Here is a 16,574-nt window from a genome sequence, read left to right as displayed (position 1 = left end):
GGTAGGTAGGTGGGAAGGCTGTGTATGGGGTAGGTAGGTAGGTGGGAAGGCTGTGTATGGGGTAGGTAGGTAGGTGGGAAGGCTGTGTTTGGGGTAGGTAGGTAGGTGGCAAGGCTGTGTATGGGGTAGGTAGGTGGCAGGGATGGATGAGTCTGGCTGCAGCATTCATAATAGATTGTAGAGAAGAGAGTCGGGTTGGTGGAATACCAGAGAGGAGGAGGTTACAGTAGTCCAGACACATGCACTTTTTTTTTATGTTGCAGGAAAGCCCCTTCTGTGCATGTGTGAGCTCATGCATGTGCAGAATGAGCAGCCTGAACCCTCCTGCGATAGGTGACATTGGTATCCTAGGAGGCTGGGTGGGAAGAAGGTAGGTGTAGGTGGGTGGCAGCCCCATTATTGTGATACAATTTATTAATAACCACTTAAAACAGCCAGGTGGTTGCTGAAAAGTTCCGGGTGCCCTGCTAAAATGGGCCGGGAAGTACACTGCTGTATGTGATCATTGCAATCTGTTGCTTTCTATGCCAATCTGATGCCTATGGGTATCGGACGCCGTGTGCGGCATTGCTTAAATGACTCCTTATTTACATTTTTTTGCTTTGCAATCCTGACACAGCTGTAGAAGACTATTACAAGCACAATGATGCCAGTTAAAATACATTTCCTTGATTGTCAGACCAATTTTTATTCTTCACTTTTTTGAAGCTGTGATGTTTTTTTTTTTACATCATCTGTCTGGCTGTGCAGTTGATGAATGTAAATCAAAAGATTTGCCCAACAGAATTCTAAATCCTGCACTAGTGTCCCCATGTTCAGCTTGGTATGTTTTGATCCATGTTGTTTAGCATTGTCTTTAATTATTCATTTCTATGTTACAGGTTGTCAGTGAAATGCCTTTTGCTCCGGCTGGTATTGTCTGCTGATGGTTTGCCGTGGAGTTTCCTGTACAGCCTGCTCATCCCCCTCCCTTGACCCCTGGACTTTCCTTACTAATGACTGGCTGGATTGTCCTGCCCATCAGCCTGACTGCATTCTCCATCCCAGGGATATGGATTGTGTGAGTAGCCGGCTGTACCTGTTTAGTTTTTAGCCTGGGGCTGTGTATAGTACAGTCAGACATGTTGGAGGAGTCATGGAATGTAGTACCTAGTCTATTGCAGACAGGGATCAGTAACAAATATTTTGACCCAACTTCTGAGTAACCACCCAAAAACATCCAGGTGATGCTGGGCGGTCCACCCAACGTAAAGGGGCTGGAGAACACTGAACATGTAAATGGTATTTGGCCCTGTGAATGCTCAGGACCAAGAAACACTCATTAAAGGGAACCAGATATGGCCTCAAATGTATTTAAACTAAAAGGTGAATTGCAGTGTAGTAACCTAAGGGTCCTTACAATAAATTCCAAAACAGTGGCCAGCATGTTGATGTGAATTGTATAAAGGCATCTTGTCCATTTGGATGGTCAGCTTAGCACACTGCACAAATTAAAAAAAACAAAAAGTACATGGACTTTGTTCCCTAATGCAGCACTCGGTATTGTGTTACCATGCATTGTAATGCACTGCAGCCTCAGGTCTTTGCGCACAGTGTGTTGGGATGCTGTTCTGATTATGTGGCACCGCAGCACATTAATGCGTTTATATGCATGTCATAAATGAGTGCAGTACTACACTGCACATATATGAACCAGGTGTTATATAATATCATTATATGAATGTAGTTTGTTTTATTCTGTTTTAGTTTTGGACAGAGTGGGGAGTAATTGTGCCATCTGTTCCCATTGTGGAGATTTAGCCCTTTATTTGTCCTGATGACCATGCTGTTGCCAGAGCGTTAAAATTGTCCATAAAATAATTAGGAAGATTAGGAAAAGTCTTTCAATGGTGTGTGGTCTAAGGCTGGTAAACAATATTTGTTGTTGGAAAGGATCTTTCTTGATTCTTTCCTATGACAAAAGACTGCACAATGCATAAACAAGCTCTGTACATACAGCACCATTCTGCTCTATGGAGAGGGGAGAATGACAGAGCAGAACCCCGCTGCGCTCTCTCCCCTTTACTTTCATTACAATTGTTTGTCGTTCATGGATCCACCAGGACAAAACAACGTCAGACGACCGCCATACACATTCTCATACAATAATCTCCTCAGGGCTGATCTGACATGTGTATGTAGCCCAAGAGTGAAGCTCACCAGACATTGCTAAAGTTGTCACTGGGGCAGGAAGTGAAGGAAAATTTCCCCATTGGTTCGCAGACTGCAAACATCTGGGGTTTTAACGTTTACTTCTTTATCCTAGCATGGTAGCTGGCATCCTAAAGGATTTCAGCAATGGCAGCTTTCCCCTTTCATTAAGCCCAGGTTTTGTTTAAAAGGAACCTACAATATTGTGTTACTAGTTAGAGCAGAGGTTGATTTTCCACATTGCAGTCAACATTGCTGGAGGAAGCAGCTCGGAGAGAAAGCACATTCCTTCAGTATTGAGTACATTGATGTGTCTGACCCAGAACTGGTGCTGCTTCTACAGGAATCTCTTAGCACCAGATGGCATATTTAGCTGTTTGCCAGTAATAACTGTTCTGACAGGTTCCCTTCAAGCAGCTCATATCGGTGGTCAGGAAAGGAGAGTGAAAAGCAGGAACAGTTTGAGTCTAGCAGTATAAAGTGTTGTAAGGTTCTGTGAATGGCAGCTTATTAACATTTTTTCTTGTTCCCCCTCCAGGTACGCCATGGCTGTGATGAACCATCATGTTTGTCCTGTGGAAAACTGGTATTTATCATATGTACATCCTGTGTACTCTTCCACTGTCTGTTTATTAAGTATTATTATATATGTAATAAATGTTAGGTATAATCTAGTGCAGCGAAAGCTTAAAGAACTTGCACATGTTAATGTGTTTGCATGTGTTCTCATATAGATGTTGTAAACCTTTAAAGCAGATCATAATTTGTTCTCTCCTTGATGGTAAGCTTTTCAGGGCAGGGTCCTCTTCCTCCTGTGTCACTGTCTGTCATTTGCATCCCCTATGTAATGTACAGCACTGTGTAATATGTGGGTGCTATATTAATCCTGTTTAATAATAATTAGAAATCGACCAATGTATGGCCAGCATAACAGGCAATAAAATGTGAACCATAGGGCTGGGTTCATACTGTTACACAAAGCACACAACACATTGTGATACAACAGCATGCATTGTGGTGTGCTACATTACAAAAATAGTAGGTGAATAAAAAAAAAGATTACATATACACTATATAAAGTAAAAATGTAGTTTTTTGATATCCCAGGAGGATTTGGGCTGCTCCTTTTGATCAGGCATGTGCAGAAGGGGCTGTTTTGTCGGACCGATCTCACGCATGCGCAAAACTCAAGCAGGAGTGGTGCTGTAACAGCACAAGATCTGGTCTATATAAAAGAGGGGTCTTAGGGTTAACAATATGAATAGTATATGATTCAAAAAAGTAACATTTTTATTACATCTCCTATACAAATGAGAAGCAACCATTGCAATACAGTTATTGGTATAAAATCATTAAAATATCAGATCTATAGACGAACAGTCACATGAGTTCCACGTGAGTTCATATTTATATAGGTTCAAGTCGGTCCTAAAATCTCTACGCATTTCATAATACTTGCTGCCTCAGGGGATAAAATATCAAGTAACTAGGAAAGGATGAATGGTCAGTTTACATGACTCGGCACACCACCCGGCTGCATAATATGTCGGCGCTATATAAATACTGTATAATAATAAGTATACAATCTTTGGAGAAATCCTTTCCTCTCCTAGTTCAATTCTAGTGACTTGTTGCACACAAATCTTCATTGGTCCCTGTACAATGTAGTACCTCATAAGATGGACTTCTGCTGCATCATTACAACAGCCATGTGAAAGCTTGAGCAGGTGGAGTTACTATAAATACAGGCACCCAGCAGATTGCATCATATGCATGTTTTGCTGCTGTTTTTTTAATACATTGGGAACCCTAAGTTCATTCCTCTTAAAGCGGACCTATCAACCACAGTTTGTACTTTATAAAGTAAAAATGTTTTGTTTTTTTTCTCTAGATGCAGAGCAGAGCCTCCTGGGAAATGTGCGTCATGTATCCTAGGGGGCTTCGTGCTGCGACCTCAGCATGTGCATAAGGGGCTTTTCAGTCATTTGGGGAGGTGCCAATTGCACGCATGGGCAGTGAGATGAGCACTTTTTTACATGTACAGTAGCATACATCACCCGACATGCCTGCATATCGTGCGAGATTGGGTGATGATAGCAGAAACGGGAGAAGATAGCGGCGCCTGGGACGATGGAAGAAACCAGAACAACGAGGGACCAATTTGAGGACTGCTCCAGAGGGATCAAAGGATCTCCAGAAGTAAAAGCAAATGTGATTTCTTTCTCTTTTTTTTTTAGTTCAGCTTTAAGTTGGGGATAAAAAAATGAGAGATATACATTGAATAGAAGAGCACACTAGAATAGAATGTGTAGAGTCTGTGTAACATTCCTAACATTTCTGTGGGATCTCTCTATTGTTTCAGTTGGACCATTTCTAATACACATTTTCCATGGATTCTCTTGCTGCAGTGTTTGCCTCTCCCACTAATCTAAAATATTTCCTTGTTACACATTTGTCTCTAAACACTTTTCTTATGTGTGTGTGTTCTTTTCTCAGTTGCACACTTTTCTATGACCATACTCACTAATATGTTTGTGTCTTTCTGCTTCATAAAACAAAGCTATGTAGTAATTGTGAACCCTTTTTTTTCTTTTGCAGGACATACAATGTAACGTGCTCCGATGACACTGCCAAGCAGGGGATGCCAAAGTCCTGTTGCACTCTTGAGCATGTTCCTCTCATCAGGTGACTTACTACAGAAATTTTGCATAACCCCTGCGGCGTACTGTCCACTAATAATAATAGAATATTACACAGTATTTATAAAGTGCCAACATATTACACAGTCCTGTACAAAGTTTATAGTCACGTCATTAGCTGTCCTTCAATGGAGCTCACAATCCAATGTCCCTACCTCATATGTCATCACAGTCTAAGGTCAATTTTGGGGGAAAGCCAATTAACCTAACTGCATGTTTTTGGAATGTAGGAGGAAACCCACACAAACACAGGAGGAACATGCATACTCCGTGCAGATAGTCCTGGCCGACATTCGATCCTGGGACCCAGCGCTGCAAAGGCCAGAGTGCTAACCACCGGGCAGCCCACTATCTTTCACCAGTCACACTGATATGGCATTATGTGGTCTTTCTTTTTTTTTTTTGCCAGGCACATTTCTTGTTACTTTCCAGAGGCAGCAGGCAGCCCCAAAAACCCAGATCCCTCAATAGCAAACGGAATTTCTTTAAGAATCCCAGCCTCCTCCTTTGCATTATGATTGATCAGTGAGTACATTCATTACTTAACTGAACATGTAGAAGGGTTGCAATCAAACCCTAGGTTCCTTGTGGAAGTTAACCCTTTCATGTTGGGGTGCCCACAGGTTTTAGTACTTTGGTATGGGGAGTCTCCTTCACGGAGTCCTGAACTTCAGTGAGGATATGGCGAACTAAACCCTGAAACGTAGACATACATTTTGTATGATGCTTTACCTGGATATAAGAGAATTATAGTTGTATTTATATCTTGTTTTATCAGTAAGTGTGGGTCGTACCCACCAGAGAGCTGTCTCTTCAGCCTGATTGGAAATGTTGGTGCTTTTATGGGTGAGTATCTAAAATGCCCTGAAGTTTCTTCTCCTGTCCAGTCTTTCCATTGACATTCTTCCTGGCCATCTTCACTGACCTCATCTCCCTGTCCTTTCACCTACCACACTTCTCACATCCTTCCCATTCCATCTTTTCACCCAGACATTTTACTTATCCATTACCTACCCCTGTCAGCCCTGTGTTCTGTGTCCCTCCCTTCTCCCTGACTCTCCTCTCTCTCAGTGGTGATGATCTGTTTGCTGAGATACAGTCAGGTCATCGAGCTCAGCCACAGCTCCTGGCTCAATACAGTCGCCCTGATCTCCGGCTGCACCAATGCTGCGGGACTCGTCATGGTGGGAAACTTCCAGGTGAGGACACAATGCTCTTCATACTGTTTGTGATGTGACAGTAGCTTTGTTTGTAGGGCTTCTATATGTATGTATGTATGTATGTTATATACTCTGTACATATGTGTTCCCTCCTTTTAGCTGGGTCCACCACCTGGAACTTTTCAGTATCCCCCAGGCAATTTTTGGAGGTTGCTGAAAAGTTTGGTCACAATACAGGGGCCACAACCCGTCTACAGCTTCTTTCTACCAGGCTCAAAAAAATGCTAGGGAGAATATTGGTATACAAATGTTTGTACTCGCAGGTGTTGATTGATAGAACTTGGTCCATTAAAAAACAACCTGGCTTTACTAACTTTTGGGTGATTGGGTCACCTAACCTGAAATACTCTTGAAAATTTGTAAAGCTGAATTTAAGGCAAATGGCTAAATGCACTTGGGATTGCTTTTTGACCTTCCACTGGATTTATGTTTTATACCCACTGCCAAGCTCTGTCTGATATCGAAATCTTCTCTGCTGCAGTATAACACACTTCAATGTTTTCCCCAGGCCATTTTAGCTGGACACCACCCGGCACTTTTCAGTAATCACCTGGCTGTTTTTGTGTGGTTACTGAAAAGTTGGGTCACAATACAGGGGCCATCACCCACCTACAGCTTCTCCCCAACCAGCCTAAAAAAATTCTGGGGAGAATACTCCACTTATTGGTACTACTAGCCTGAGACTGGACAGTGAAAGCTGTTTAGCTCATCCCTCACTCTGCTTTCACCACATCAATATTCTATTCCCTGTTTTTGGCTCTCCATGTGCAGATTCTCCTATTCCCAGTCTGAGATCTGCTTTCTCATTCACTGATGTACTACAAACAGTGCAGCCCGCCCACCTCATTCAGTAAAATCAGGCTTCCGTGTGTAGCGAGTGATGCCCCTACCAAGTATTATCAGGACCATCCTGGCTTTTTTATACTTTTATATTTTTCAGTGCTGCAAAACTCAGTGGAATCTGCATAAGCAATTTCAGTACAGGAGAGGACCCAGTCCAACTGTCCTAGACTGCCAAATATAATTGTGTAATAATAAAAACAGAGATGCCTTTATTATTCTTTATCTGTCCAGTGTTCAGCTTTAAAGTGTGGTTATCAGTAAGCAAATTGTCATTGGGTGTTGCCACCTTTTGTCCCCTGTGGAGTGAGATATGTCTGTGATAAACGGGCACTTGGACAGCTCAGTCACCTTATGCTAGCTAGTTTTATCCACCATGTTATTTAAAACAAAACCACACTACTAAATTATAATGCCGAACATGTATTTTATTAATGCATGCAAGACAATAAAATACATAATAAAAAAAACACAAGAGTATAATAGTATCGGAATACATAAAAACAATTTGAAGCTGATCCAAAAACCACATCCAGGTCTTTGAGTTGAATAATATAATGGGGCTCAGTTATGATAAGACAAGATCAACACTGATACTAAAACATAATTCCTATTCAAATGTGTAATCTTGACACAAAATTAGAAGAGCCACCTTGGGTGAAACCGGGTCGAAAAAAATAAATATATGCTTAGTAAGGCTGTGTGATCTTCAAAATCCTTTCCAACGACAAAAGACTGAATGAGCGCTGTACATACAGCACCGTTCTGCTCTATGAAGAGGGGTCGCTAAGAACAACGGAGCGGCACCCCTCTGCGCTCTCTCCCCTTCACTTTTATTACAAGTCATTTGTGGACCTGCCATCGGGGATCCATGGACGATGTCAGACAAGCACCGTACACACGTCAGATTCTCGTCCGATACCAGCCCTGAGGCGTGTGTACGTGGCTTAAGAGACTCAACAATGTGCAGTAATGGTCTCTAAAAAATTAAAAGAATACAAAAAAGGTAATTTGTGGATGTCATGTTATAGATGATGATATGCTGGTGTTTGTTAACTAATTTTTTTTTTATTTGGCAGGTGGATCATGCCAAGTCTCTGCATTATATTGGAGCAGGAGTGGCATTCCCAGCTGGTTTGCTGTTTGTATGCCTACATTGCATCCTTACCTACCATCTGGCTACTAGCACTCTGGACTATTGGGTGGGACACCTGCGTGTAAGCCTGACCATTGTGGCCTTAGCATCCCTTGTCCTGAGTATCCTTTGGCAAAAGAATCAATGTCTTAGTTTGTATTGAGACATTGGGTCTGATTTTTTTAAAGCGCTCCAAGCCTGAGAAGGATACACTTTCATCATTAAAGCTGGCTGATCCAGCAAACCTGAAATGGATTTCTTCAGTCATTTGCTATTTGTTAGCAAATGTTTTGAATCCTGGACCAGATCCATTCCAGGTTTGCTGGATCACCCAGCTTCACTGAACAAAGTGTATCCTCTCCAGCCTTGAAGATCTTTAATAAATCAGAACCAATGTGTGCATTGAGGGGAGAATGTGGACTGAAAAAAGTTCTAGTTGGATAGACTGACTGCAGATTACTGAATCATAAGACAATCACATATGGCAGCATGGGAGAGAGTGTTGATGTGTGTATGAACCGAGAACATGGATGTGTGGATAGATCAGACGACATGCAATGCTTTGTTTTTTGTTTTGTTTTTTTGCAGGAAACATATAGCGATTAAAACTTTTGAGACTGTACATTGGAAACCATTACCATTATCAATAGAACTGAGCTGACAAAAGTAGATAACCTGCCATTTGTGACCTGTACGTGTCAGTTGCCAGGCTGCCTTGTGAATGATAAGGCTTGAATCACTGGCTCAAAGCAAACATGTATTGTAAGCAATCTGATTCCACTAACTGCATTCTGGTTCTCCGTCACCAAGGCCACAATGATGCCAGCGTTGGGTGTTTGATAGATCAGGTAACAATCTCATGAAAGGAAGTGTAATTTACACATTGCCATAACCTGCCCAAACACTTCAAAATGCGATCTTGTCACTTTGACATAAAGAGATCAGTTCTCAATAAAGTGGACGTAAACTGAACAAAAAAAAAAACTCACTCATTTTTACCCTTCCAGATCCATTGAGCTTTCCTGGATTGGGTCCTGCGTTGTTCCAATATCCCCCTTGGTCCCGGCACGGAGGAAGTAGTGAGTTCCACCATACTCTTCGGCCTTCTTTCTCCTTTTTCATATGTCACCCGATCTCGCACTGAGCAGGAGAGAGATCGGGCGACGTACGAAGACGGAAGAAAACGAAAGAAAATGGCGGCACCAGTGCTTCCTGCGCCTAGGCTCGAAGGAAGATACTGGGATGAGGTGGAACCCAATCGAGGATAGGTCTGGATGGAGATGCGGGATTAAAGGTGTAATTTTTTTTTTTTCTTCCGCTTTAACAAAAAGAGGGTATCAAAAGAGAGCTGATCTTACTGCGCATGCCTGAGATCGGCATTTTTTTTCCCCCTTTGAAGAACAGGCTCCTTCTGCGCGTGCCTGAGATCGGGCATGCACAAGAAGGAGCAACCAGAAGCCTTCTGCGATGCATAACTTATGTATCCAGGAGTCTCTGCGCTACCGTGCGGCGATCAAGACAGAAATAGGAAGGGGCTTTCTTTACAAAAAAAAAATGTTTACCTTATATGAAAGGTTGTCTACCCTCTTATGTAAGGTAAAAAGTTTAGTTTAGGTCCCTTTTAAAGAAAATCTGTTCTAGGAAAAAGTTCCCACTGTCTGTAAAAAAGCTGAATTCCAGGCTGACTCTAGTACTTTCCATGTCCGTGATTTATGAACAAGAAAGTAGTTTGCAAGGTTGGGAAAGAAGCCAGATCTGCATTTTTTTGCTGTGGGTCAGTGATCCGGGTAATACTGAAGCTGTTAAGTGAATATAACAACCTGGAAGTTTGTATTTGTAAAAGAAAAATATGACAATGCTCATTACAGCTTTTCTTTGAATTGTCCTCCCTGCCCACTGAAAATGAATTGAGCAGGGTTCATCAAGCCAATCTTCCTTAACATTGTACCCAGGTGGGGTCTTTTTCATCCATGAAAGCTTCCTCCTTCAGCACTTGGCTGCAATCTGCGAGTGGATCTTTGTGCTGGATATCTTGGTCTTCTACGGGACATTTTCCTACGAATTTGGCTCGGTCTCCAGCGACACCATCATGGCTGCTCTGCAGAGCTCCTCAGCTCGCAGCTGCAAGTCTCCAGGAAGCAGCAGCACATCTACCCACCTGAACTGTAATCCAGAGAGGATTGCCATGATATGACAAGAGTGGGGCTCGCTGCTCACCAACACTCAGGATTATTTTTAGGAATTTTTTTCTTTTTTTTTCTGTGTTTTTACCAAATATTAAGAAACATAAGCCAATTTTAACTTTACAGCCAGGCAGGTATGTGAAAGACTTTACTGGCGGTATTTGGGTTACCTAAACAAGAAAAGTATTCACAAAGGTTCACTTTTTCATGTATGTATTCACGTCTAACACTGGGGGCAATATTTTTGTATTCACATATTTTTTTTTTATTGGTGGGTGCATTTCACAGTCCAACAAATGCCTACAGCCTGCAGAATGAGCCGTTTTCTTGTCTGAACTGATAACGTTTGTGGCCTGCATTCGGTACCTGGATCAGCCAACAAAATGGCTCCTTTCCATTATGGATATTGAAAGCGGAACTCTAGCCATAACTTTTTACTGGTCTTGTGTATGGTCTCTCTGTCAGTAACCCAGATTTATTCTCTCCTCTTGTGCTGGTGATCACAAAAAGTCATCCAAATTCCTAGAGCTGTCCCTGGGGCCAGGGGTAGAGAAAAGGCACAATAGAGGCACACAATAAGGAACACCACAGGTGGGTTTTCCTTTACTTTGGGGAGATTTCCTACCAGGAATGTAATGAGGAAGAATCTACCAACCCTGCTATACTCTATGCAAGACTAGAAAACATTTTGGCCAGAGTTCTTTGGTAAAGGCTGTACCATATGCTTTGATGTTGGAGTTCACCATGTGGTTGTTCTGTTGGGGCTGCACATGTTACATATTGGAGCACCAATGTATTTGAAGTTCTGATTCTCAGTATTTCAGTGCTCTACACAGAAAGTTTTTTTTTAACTTGGGTGGGAAGAAATTGTAGGTGGGTGGGTGGCCTGTATTGTGACCCAACTCATCAGTAACCATCCAAAAACAGCTGGGTGGTTGCTGAAAAGTTCCGGGTGGTGCACCCAGCTAAAAGGGTCTGGGGGGAACAGTGTTATTTTATATAGTAGGATATAAACACCATATATATATATTATGTCTATAACATTCCAGGTAATAGTAAAGTGTCTGAATGCGTTAGAGGGTTTGTGTTGGGCAGAACGGTCTTCAAATCGTGCTTTTATCTACCAATACCAGCAGATTGCCACAATTGCATAGAGCAGCCCTTGCTAACCAATTGATCAGATAAGTGAATTGCCTTATACCTGGGTGGCTGTTAAGAAGCAGCCCCCCTCCTTCCCTACAGGGATGGTCAGAATGTACCCCTCTTCCAGATGGCTATAAAGATTGTTGGTGTCATTCAGCTGACTCTGATTATTAAATCTATGCAGGCACCATCAGATGGGAGGTCATGAAACCCCTACCATCCTCTGGAGGTGCGCTGCCTAACAATGGCCGGCACAGAGTATTTAAAATGATTCCTTTAGGCTTTTTATAGGCTGCGGTTTGCAGGTATGGATAGCGGATGCTGGACTGTTTTTAGTTAGACAACCCCCTCCTGTCCCATTTCTCCTGTATAATAAAGCTGCTTCTCCTCCCCATTTACTCACCTTATGCAGAGTAGCACATTGAAGCATGGTGGAGAGCTCATTTACATGTTTGCAATTTTACAAAGCACAGGGCATTTATTCTTAAATAGCCCCAAAGGTATCCTATTAACACCCGGCCATGCACTGCTCCTTTAAAAGAGCATCATGCATTACAACTGTGGTGCCTAGGGTTGTCTATTTATTGCTTACAGCAATGTGGTTTTGAAAATGCAAATCACAGCTGTAGTCTGGACAAAGTCTTATAGCCTTAGAGCTTCCATTTACATGCAGATTTTGTTGCAAAGTCTAATGCCAGCACTTGTAGACAATAACATCCCATGACAAGTGTTAGGACTGCTCACCGATAAATTTGCCGCTACTGGAAGAGGAATGATATGGCTACTACACAATGCTTCCCTGCACTATTCTGCATATGGGAAGGGGGAGCAATGGATTAGTCTTGTGGGGTAGCTTTTGGGAGAACAGAGAATGACCTGGTGTGACCCCTCCATCACTACCCCTAGGTGGCACTATAACACCTCAAACGACTCACAACATTCCTTGTCTCATATGCTTGGAAATGGCCCTAAGTAGAAGAAGCTGAGTTGTTAGTTAAGATTGTTTGACTTCTCTGTCTCTCTCTTTGGCTGTCTGTCTCTATAAACTATGGTTTTGTATCTGAATATTCATCTCTCCAGTAATGAGAGATGCTAAAACTGTGCTAAGGAGCCCCCCATCCCTCTTATGAGACCGTTAGCCATGCACATTACTATTTTGCCTAAACAAACCCTTTTTCGATTCTGCTTCTCCGATCTCTGCAAGATCCAGCACCTTGTGAATTTGTAACACTGCCAAGAGTCAGACACTGAGCAGCATTCTGCAGATTGTAGAAGAGCTCTCTCACTCATAGCTCTTCATTTTAAAGCACATTGGTGAGCCGGAGGACCTCTCATGCTGCTAAAATGACTCTCAATTATTGATTCCTGCACGGCTGGACCAATGGCTCCCCATGCTGCCTGCTACAAAATACTAGCAAATATTCCTGCAGGGCAATATTACCAGAGAGGAGCAGATTCTGCTATGAATGGCTCCGTGTTTCTTTTAATTTATAGCTCACTTGTAAAATTTAGGCGTTTTGTTCCTTGGATAAAGTTGGAAGAAAGTCTGGTCATGTGATTTTGACAGTTCATGTGACTAGGCTCCCCTCCAGCAATAAATGGCGCTTCACTCGTTTTGCAAACAAGATATCAAAGCTCAGTGCTGAGCAGGGCTACCGTGAGTATCTGCTGATTGAATGGCAAAGAACAAGGGGAGATAAATGTTTCTTCTGTGTAAAAAAACAGAGACTTCCAACTATTAGTGTTGTACAGTATTTTCCCCAGAAACGTTTTTAAGCTAGTTGGGAAGAAGTTGTAGGAAAGTGGCAGCCCCAAGTTTCCAGTAAGCACCCAAAAACAGCTGGGTGGTTACAGAAAAATGCCGGGTGGTGCGCCCAGCTTAAAGGGGCTGGAGAGAACACGGTTATTGATCTCCTGGGGATGATTGGTCACTGGGTGTGTGAAGTCATTAGTGCCTGCAGAGATTATTAAAGCTGCCTTTGAAGGTAGTTTGTCCACCTAATCCAATTAGATACCATCTTGGGTTGCCAGGCGCATATCACCTCACAAGATGCCCACAGGCATATAGGGTAACTTCCAATACAATAGGGTAAATCGGTTATTTTATAACAATCGTTTCTTGTTTAGTTTTTTTTTTTTTTTTTTTACAGACCACTTGCACTAATACATTTCAGTAACCAAGAATCTCCCCGTGCAAGGTGCCATGCCAGTGCAGCTACAGCTCGCCACACAATGCAGGTACCATGGAAAACACAAGCAGGGTGTGAATGGGCCCAACTAAAGAACAAAAATTCTACTGACTTGGGTTCTCTTCTTTAAACACCTGGCATCCTTCCTGCCCACCCTGTGCTAGTATTGTGAGCAGGGATTCACTGGTAGCACCTGATATATTAAAAGTGAAGCTGGGTGATCCAGCAAACCTGGAATGAGTATCTAAAGTAATTTGTTAGCAAATGTATCGGAGCAGATTATGAGAAAGAGAGGAAAAGACAAACTTTTGTAGGGCAACACTTTTTCTTCAGTTTTAAGAAAGTCTTGCCCCCACAAAATTTGCCTGTCTTTTCCTCTCTTTTTCATAATCTGCTCCTATAGATTTCTCCAAGGCTGGGCGATTTTGAGTAAACTCTACCTCTAATATTGGGTCACTCTCTTTAATGGAACACACTATTCTACTTGTTTGCAAATGTTTTGAATCTTGGACCAAATCCATTCCAGGTTTTCTGGATCACCCAACCTAACTGATGAAAGTGTGGCCTCTCCACCTTGAAGAGCTTTAATAAATCAGACCCATAGCCTGCTTGTTTGAGGGATTCTGGGAGTTTCCTATTGCTACCGCAGCATGGTATAGTTCGGTTCACACCTGCAATCCTGCACGGCTCCCTTGGCACTTTGCTAGCCCTTGCAGCACTGGTGCTCTATGCACATTGGACAGCTGCTGTGTAATACTGCTTATTGCTGCACTGTTCATTCCCTATGGAGCTGCCACAGCATGAAGGAACCATAGACACGCTGCAACCTCACCTAGCCGCACAGTTTATGGGCCCCTTTCTCCTTGTACACCAAATCTGAGCATGTGGCCCGGTGTATTACAGAGCTCCATCTATGGGGACACCACCTTGTATGTCAGGTGTGCCAGGCTGGTATCTATTACAGAAAAGCTAGTTGTGTCCATGAAATGATCCCATTTATCTGTATTGAGCCCTCTGATCTGTTACAACGTATGTAGAACTTATTGTGTTTAGGTTCTTAAGATCTGGTAGAAAGGGTAAAACCCTTCCACAGGGGAAATTTCCCGTTACTTCCAGACCATATTATTATTATTTTTCAAGATTTATATAGCGCCAACATATTACGCAGCTTTGTACATTCCCAAAAAAAGCGAGGGTACAGTGTGCCTACCCCACTACACCCCTGGTAACAAGGAGCATAATTTCTCGGCGGGTAGAAAATGACATCACAGACCAGGTGAACCAATCGGCTCTCATCCAAAACAGATCCGTGCTTTTTAGATCAGCTCTCTCATGGCGTGTGGGTATTATTATTAATAAACAGGTTTTATATAGCGCCAACATATTACGCAGCGTTGTATATAGGGGTTGCAAATGACAACTAGATACAGACAGTGACACAGGAGAAGGAGAGGACTCTGCCCAGAAGAGCTTACAATCTAGGAGGTAGGGGAAGTATCACACAATAGGAAACAGATGATAGAAACTTGCAGTTTTTAGCATCCCCCTTTTCTATATATGGACTATAGTCAGACAAACATGCACTGACCCCCAATTTTATAACAGCAGATTTTTTACATCTTTTATTTTTGTAGAATTTTTTTTTATAAATTGCAATCTTGTAACTCATTTTTCACATAACTAGCAGTACCTCAGAGCAACCACAAGGTGTCACCATATGAATCCACCCTCATCCTCCACCATTGGGCTCTTGTATCCAGAAGCCTTAATATTTTTACTGTGTAGAGTTTAGTTTGTATTTTGTTTCTTTTTTTTTCTGGAGAGTGACTGTTGCTGCTTCAGCTGGGTGGAAAATGCTCTTCCTGTCTGAAACTGTGTTACAAACTTCCTCACTGCCACTGAACACATACAGGAAGCCTTGTCCTAAGAGGTTCCTGTTTCCTTGCTATCCCGGGGGAGGCACAGTTTTTATTTTGTTTGCTGCTGTAATGGAGGCCGGGAGCCTGGCGTGTGACCAGACGGCTCCTGTGTATTGGGGGTGATACCTAAGGGGTTTTCTTTTGTATTGTAATAAAATGGAATTTTAACAACTGAAGTTTCCATTGTTCATATTTTGCATGCCTGTTGTTGGTCCAACAGCCAATGAAGACGAGCTGCGCAATCCAGAGACATCCATAGAGGAAATGACAGCTTGTGTTATATCGCTCGCACAAGCGGTAAATCAGAATGTCTGCTTTGGAAGTGACTGTGAAGCTAGAGATGAGGTTATGCTGAGGCAATAGAAAGATTCAGTGCTGTGAGTAGCAATACAAATGTGTCTGTAGTCAGATTTTACTGCTTTGTTTTATTGTATGAAAAGCAATCATTTGGAAGGACTCCAGGCAGGTTGGTTATTTCACTTACCATTCCCACCACCCCTTCTAACCACAAGCCAATTAAATTATTAAAAAATTATTCACATTCCATTATATCCTAATTTTAGACCATCGCTAGGTCTGTGTATTGCAGGCAGATCTCAGCTGGTGGGAGGAGCCAGTAGGGTGCTGTACATAGCTTTCTGGAAACAACAGCACCCGGTTGGCTTTTGGGAGGGGTTATGCAAATATCACAAGGCCTTGATCAATGTCAGCCCATATAAGTGGGTGGTCCTAGACAAGCTGTATTTGCATGCAGGGTAGAATCACATGTGATGTTAAATCCTCATGAGTGAAAGATCTAAAATCCAATCAGTGAAAGGGGCGGGACAGTCAGGCTGTGGAGGGAGGGGCTAGATGATGCAGAACATCCTCCAGAATGGGAATAAGGTGGGCTCTGTCTGACTTGCTGCATCTTCTAATGCTGCAGATCTATAACAAAGCCAAAAATAATGGCACAACACATATATCTGAAATAAAAGCTGATCCTACAGAACACTGTGCACCCCCCAATACTTCAGCAGGCAGGGAGGAACATTGCAGGGTGGAATTCTTTTTGCA

At 42.5% G+C, this 16,574-nt stretch overlaps 1 protein-coding gene across 2 annotated transcripts in view; it reads left to right on the top strand.

The window, feature by feature from the left end:
• TMEM150A (transmembrane protein 150A) overlaps nucleotides 1-15,922 on the top strand; it is an 18,181-nt gene extending 2,259 nt beyond the window's left edge. The window contains exons 2-9 of one of the 2 annotated variants that reach the window (XR_011919570.1): nucleotides 882-1,060; nucleotides 2,729-2,776; nucleotides 4,789-4,875; nucleotides 5,668-5,735; nucleotides 5,961-6,088; nucleotides 8,029-8,206; nucleotides 10,037-10,401; nucleotides 15,739-15,922. Coding sequence is in view for 1 of the 2 variants with exons in the window: in XM_072402885.1 (XP_072258986.1) it covers nucleotides 996-1,060; nucleotides 2,729-2,776; nucleotides 4,789-4,875; nucleotides 5,668-5,735; nucleotides 5,961-6,088; nucleotides 8,029-8,206; nucleotides 10,037-10,278 (816 nt within the window). In the remaining variant the exon portion in view is untranslated. Of the gene's footprint in view, nucleotides 1-881; nucleotides 1,061-2,728; nucleotides 2,777-4,788; nucleotides 4,876-5,667; nucleotides 5,736-5,960; nucleotides 6,089-8,028; nucleotides 8,207-10,036; nucleotides 15,690-15,738 lie in introns of those variants that run through there. The other variant, XM_072402885.1, reaches the window with a different exon arrangement.
• Nucleotides 15,923-16,574: the final 652 nt, after the last annotated feature.

Source organism: Pyxicephalus adspersus, chromosome 2, assembly GCF_032062135.1.
Source record: "Pyxicephalus adspersus chromosome 2, UCB_Pads_2.0, whole genome shotgun sequence".
NCBI classification, from domain to species: Eukaryota; Metazoa; Chordata; class Amphibia; order Anura; family Pyxicephalidae; genus Pyxicephalus; species Pyxicephalus adspersus.
This window is presented reverse-complemented; position numbering and strand designations above follow the sequence as displayed.